Source organism: Micromys minutus, assembly GCF_963924665.1.
Source record: "Micromys minutus genome assembly, chromosome: 31".
Lineage (NCBI taxonomy): Eukaryota > Metazoa > Chordata > Mammalia > Rodentia > Muridae > Micromys > Micromys minutus.
Genome location: NC_137966.1, coordinates 23,673,527 through 23,679,526, shown reverse-complemented (window position 1 = coordinate 23,679,526; position 6,000 = coordinate 23,673,527). Strand labels below are relative to the sequence as shown.

Sequence of the window (6,000 nt, the reverse complement as noted above, 5' to 3'; positions counted from 1 at the left end):
CACACCTGAAAGATAAATCATTTTTTAAGATTCCTTTTTAGTTTTCCCCTGCATTGGGAATGCTTGTGGCTTTGTACATTCTAGCCAAACAGTCAATCTCTGAATTACACTCCAGGCGTGATTCCTAAAATTATTATTTTTTTCAGGCACTAGGCTGGCCTGGAGCTCACATGTGGACCAGGGTAGCCCTTGAATTCACAGTGTCCTGCCTTTGCCTCCCCAAGGCTAGGATTACAGGCATGCACCACACCTCTCAGATTCCACATGGGTCTGGGATCATAGGAAACACCACTATACCTGATTCTAGAAAGTAATTTTTGTTGCGATAAACACACATACCACCAACCCAGCGATACTGGGCCATCCAGTAGTGTGCCTGCCCATTTCTCTTGCTTAATGTTTTATGAATGTATAACTGCTTATATTATGGGTTTGTATTTAGCCCTCAGCAGCAGCTGACACCGTTTGCCACTGAACTCTATGTCTTCTTGTTTGTCGTTGTCAGAATCTCCATTTATTCATCTTCTGTGAGGGTACACACATGGAGGGCAGCTTGTGGGAAGTCAGTTCTCTCCTACCATGTGGGACCCAGGAATTGAACTTGGGCTCAGCTTTAGCAGCAAACACCTTTGCCCCAGTAGCACATTCCTTCTCAACCACTTAATCCCTATTTATTTTCGTTTGTAGACTTCTGTTACAGGAATCCTATCAGACTTTCTGGGGGAGATGAGAACATTCATGTAGCAGCGAAAAGCAGGCATCTAGCTGTTTCTGCTGCTCATGACTGAAGTATCTCAGTATCCACCACCCAGAATCTAGAACCTTCTTTTTGAGCTTTTAACATCGGAGAAAATCTGAGAGGCCATTTACTCAAAACAGTTTGTGCTTTAGCTTCAGGACTTTAAGGTGACGTCTGTTCTGGGGTCCCAGGTGGAAGTTCTGAAGGAGTCCAAGAGTCTGAGGTAAGATCCTGACCTGGTGTTTTGTGTATGAGTCCATAGCCCCTTCCCATGACTAATGGGCTTTGGGTTCACTAAGCCAGACCAGAAAATCCAGGGAGAGGGAAGCCATGCTGAAGAGATATCACTTTGGAGTAAAGATCAAATGAAGGTCTAGATTAACAGGTTTTTGTTTGGAAACAGGGTCTTGTTATAGCCCAGGTTGGCCCCAAAGTTGTTATGTGGCCAAGGTTGGCCTTGAACTCCTGATAGTCTTTCCTCTACCTCCTGAGTGCTTGGATCACCAACACACTTAGCTCATCTTTATGTTTTTACCCTGTCAAGTCATCAGGTGAGGAAACTGAGCGTTTTCATGGTGCAGAAGCCTTGAATGGCGCCCCGATAGCGTCTTTGGGTAGCCTCTTTTCTGATGGAGGGGAATCACTTCCCAGGACTGCCTGTTGCTCACTTGGAGCAGGTAGAGTTCATAATCTGCTAGTTACCCAGTGGGCACAGTTTGCATGATGCTGATCTCTGTATCCTGAGACCAGCTGGTCCCCTTCCCCCATTATCTGAGGAGGTAAAAGGCAATGTCCTGCCTGCTCACAGGCTTAGCTGCCCTTTTGTGACCCAGCCAAGCCTGGAACTGTCCTTTGCGCTGGTTTCCCAGGGCTCCCTGACTGTGGGCTCTAAGCTCCAAGGGCAGTCGTCTGAAGACAGCCCCGTCTGACAGATTCCTCTTCCTTTTTTATTGCAAATTCATTTGTTTAAAAAAAAAAAAAAAAAAAAGCCTTTGTCCAGGAATTCAGGGGCAGAGTGTGGGGGATGCTGGCCAGGGGCAGATGGGTCCCCTGAAAGCCTTTAGGCTGTCTCCTCTAAGGGACCTATTGTCCCTCACTCCTCATCAGAAATGCTAAGTCAGGGGCCCTGGGGGTTGTCACTTCCCTGGGACCAGACTGACACTTGTATTCTGAGAGAGGAAGTACCATTGGGATTTCTCTAAGCTCAGGGTCTGAGAGTCCAGACTCTCTGCCTTAGGACCCCCAACCCCTGACACCAACTGGAGTAGGAGGGGACAAAGCCTCCCTGAGAGGTGGAAATGAGGAGAGTTTCCTCTGCTCAGGGGCCCAATGACTGGAGGCTTGGAAGACAGTACTTCTCTTTACTTTATCCTTCCTGGATTGTCTTGGTATCCTGAATTTACACAAGGATGCATGCCTCAGCATCCCTCTCCTCCTCCCACCAAGCACAGTTACTCCAACCAGTCAGGAGCAGAGCTCAGAGGCACGGCTCCCAGAGCCTCCCAGAGCCTCCCAGAGCATCCCTGGCTGCTGGGTACAGCCCCCACTCCTGGTTTTCTGCTCTCAATGTCTGTGACCTGGAGTTGGAGGGCAAAAGCCAAAACTCCAGCAGCACGCTCAAGCTAGGCTTGGCCACCAGCCCTGATACAGCAATTTAAGAACTGAGTCGTTGGGAAGAGCAGAGAGAGGCAATCAGATCAATGCAGCATCCTGGGGAGAACAGACACAGGGCTCCAGAGACGCCACATCCACCTTTTGGATGCTCACCTGAGCTTTGGAGGAAGAGTGGGGTTGGGATCTGCGTGGCCAAGCTGTCCCATCAAGGTACAGCTGATCATTGGCTCAGTTTGGCTCGTTGACAGTGGTCTGAGGAAGGCCTTTCCACTGAAAGACCTCCGAAGGGAGACCCTCACTCAAATCTCAGGAGAGGCGCGCACCCAGCGAGGCACCGAGACCAGACTTGCTGCAATCGCATGAGGAAGTTTATTGAAAGTGAAAGAGTGAGATCTCAGGCCAGCATGCTGGGGTCGAGACTCATACACCACGCAGGGGTAGAGGAGTTCGACCCCGGCCTGAACTTGTAACAGGCTTATAAAGGCAAAAATCACAAAGGAGGGGGAGGACAGGGGGAATGAGGAAATTCATAAGGGGAAGAATCATACATTTTTTATCAGTACACCCCCAGGCACACCTAGGGCATTGGAACATTCCACAGAGGTCATCCGGACCTTCTGTGGTATTTTGGGAACTCAAATCTCAAGAAAGTGGGATTTCCTGGGTGGGATTTCCTGGGAGCGGCAGAGGAAATCCCTAGGGCAAGGAATCAGTGTCCTTTGACAACCTTTTACTCTTCACCACTGTCAACGCCTGAGGTGACCACTCTGTCCCCACACTTTCATGGGTAACTGTCCTTCACTAGGGAGTGACGTGCCCTACAGAGTTTCACTCTTCCTGGAACCCAAGGTGAGCTCAAAGTTAGAACTGGTCTTCAAGTGTACCTGCAGCCCTAACAGGGGAGAGAGGTTATACAGGTTAGCACACTCTGCCAATCTGTTCTCTGTAGTCAAGACTACCCGCAACTGAGGAAGAAAGTTTACACTTCAGGAGTCCATTGCTGAGAGAGGTCAGAGCAGAAACCACTGGAGGAACATTGCTTACTGGCTTACTATCTAGTCTCCTGTAAGGTCCTATGGAAGGTCCAAACCCATCTGCCTAGAGATGGTACCACGCACAGTGGGCTGGGCCTTCCCACATGAATCCTTACACTCTGCCAGAGCAGTCTGATCTGGGCAGTTTCTCAATCGAAGGCCCCACTCTTTAAGTGACTCTAAGTTGTGTGAAGTTGACAATAAAGCCTGGCCAGCATACATGCAGACATCCCAAGGAAAGCAGTGGCCCGTGCTGAAGGAGTCCCGTGGAAAGAAGGCAGAGAGGCCAGGCTTTGTCCTGTTACCTGTGGGCCCAGGTCTGGAGTCAACACTTAAAGTAAACACGGCTTTCCCAAGGCCTGTTCCACACCAGCACCTTTGGTTCAGTCCTCAGTAATGGAATCCCTTGCTCCCTGCCACAAATAAAATATGGGGCTGAGCTGGGATCGTAGCTCAGTTGGTGGAGTGTTTGCCTAGCATGCATGAAGTTCTGGGTTCGGTCCCCAGCACTGAGAAAAGAAGTTTGGTGGCACTTGGGAATAGATTAGGAGACCAAGATCATCCTTGGTGTGTGATGTTCTGTCTAAACTAACAAACAAAAGAAAATGGAGACCTATGGTTTGGAATAAAGTCTTTTTCTCTGGAGGAGGGGCTAATGGCAAGAGGGCTCCTCTGATGCTGCATGGGTTCAGTGAGAACTCGTCTGATGTGAGTGAATGTCGGTCCGGGTACCACTGGGGTGTCCTTTTGAGCAACAGATTCTGGATTCAGTGGGATGTTTCAGAGCTCAGGCAGATCGTGAAAGCCTCTTGTACATGAGCTCACCCACCTGTGGGTTTTGTCGTGGTGCTGACAAACCTAGGAGACACCTTGAGCAGAGAGAAGGGGAGGAAGTTTTTCGGGAGTGCAGTGCCTGGGTGTTCCCTCTGGGGGGCGATCTGCAGGACAGAGTTACTGTGACCCTGGTGACCCCATCCCTCCCTCCACAGTGCTGCTCTGGGCCATAGACCTCTTGGCTTCATCCTCAGTGCTGGGCAGGTGGTCCACTTGTGTCCTCACCACTCTGAACCACGCTGGGCCTTGAACGTGAAGCGATCAGTTCTGAGCCTTGTGCAGAGCTGTCCCGAGGTCCACGAGTCCAAGACCCTTGAGGAGGTGAGGGCAGAACTGGAAGGGAAGGGCCGTGGACTGGAGGGGCGGAGAGGCACGGGGAGACGACTGCTCTATGGAACATCTCAGGTGGACATTCTGGGCCGGTGTCCCACCACATACAAGAGTCAAGGGGCTCAGCTGCTCAAGACCAAGGACTTGGCGACGTGCTCCCTGCACAGTGCTCACTCCTCCCTGCACACTCTGCCGCTGCCTGGGATGGTAAGTGTGCACACCGAAGCCTGCCCTCCTCTGCCACCCTCCCCTATCACTTTGCTCACTTCCTCCTCCCTTCCTTCCCTTTCCCTCCTTCCCTCCGTCCTCCTTCCTCTTTTCTTACTCCCTTTCCTTTCCTCCTCCCCTCTCTCTCCCGCTTGCTTTCTTTCCTCCTCCTCCTCTTCCTTCTCCCCCTTCCTCTTCCTCTCACCCAATCATTCCCCTTCCCTCTCTCCTCCCTCCATATCTTTCTGTAATGCAAATGTGTGCTCAGGACAGTGGCCACCTGAATAAGGAAGAAATGGTCACATCAACTCTTGTTCCTGAGAGTCCTGGCCCTTTAGGGGTCTGAGAGGTCAGGAGCCTTGTCCATACTGGACCTTCTAGCTCTCCTGACTGTCACAACCCTTCTTGTTCCTGGGCTCCCATCTGCTGGACTTTCCCATTCCCCATGTCTAATCTCCCAGCATCCTCTGCCTGGTCTTCCATGCCACTGCTCAGGTGAGGACGGGGCCTTAGCCCTTCCTGTTGCTGCAGCTCCTGCAGGACATGGTTTGAGTTTGTGTCTTGTCTTGGTCCAGTCCAGTCTAGCTTCCAGCTTTAACTGTCGGCAGAACTTCCGGGCCGGCGTGCTGCAGGAGGCTGCCTGTGAGGAGCAGCACACAGCCGGACCCCTGCTTCAGAAGGCCAGCGCTGTGCACACGCTGGCACGCTCCGCCATCACACTGTTGCACGTGGTGGCCCAGGACTCATCTATCACAGGTGACACTGCTCTTTCCACCCTGGCCACGGTGGGAGGGTGCATGTGAGGAGCCTCAGAGGGCCCACCAGGGCCTTCCCTGCCTGTGTATCCCTGAACTACCCCAGAGATGGTCTTTGTCAGAACCTAGCCTCTTCTAGAAGTTTCTGTGAGCTCTCTGCGGGCTCTGAGGACATTACCGTTTGTATCCGTTCTCCAAATTGTCTTCAGATGGAATCTTCTGGTCCGAGCGTTAGTAGGACAATTTGTTTTACATTCAATGACTCTTAGATTCCTGATTTTTTTCAGAAAGTTCCTGCAGCTTCCTTTTGAAGTAGGCCTCTGTTCCAGCCCAGCATAGAAAGAAGTGACTAAGGCTGGGCAAAGGGAAATAGGTTTCAGTTTTGTTTGTTTGCTTTGCCTCTTTAAAGGAGCCAATTATTCCTCCAAATAAGGAAATAAGACTATTATTCTTTTAAAATATTTTATTTGTTATTTTTAACCTTTAT

At 50.7% G+C, this 6,000-nt stretch overlaps 1 protein-coding gene across 1 annotated transcript in view; it reads left to right on the top strand.

Annotated features, from left to right (window-relative positions):
* LOC308440451 (uncharacterized protein) overlaps window positions 1–6,000 on the top strand; it is a gene marked incomplete at its 5' end in the record, with an annotated part of 109,286 nt that overhangs the window by 6,641 nt on the left and 96,645 nt on the right. The window contains 4 exons of the mRNA XM_080942559.1: window positions 892–962; window positions 4,377–4,542; window positions 4,627–4,758; window positions 5,367–5,514. Of these exons, the coding sequence (XP_080798685.1) occupies window positions 892–962; window positions 4,377–4,542; window positions 4,627–4,758; window positions 5,367–5,514 (517 nt within the window). The remainder of the gene's footprint in view (window positions 1–891; window positions 963–4,376; window positions 4,543–4,626; window positions 4,759–5,366; window positions 5,515–6,000) is intronic.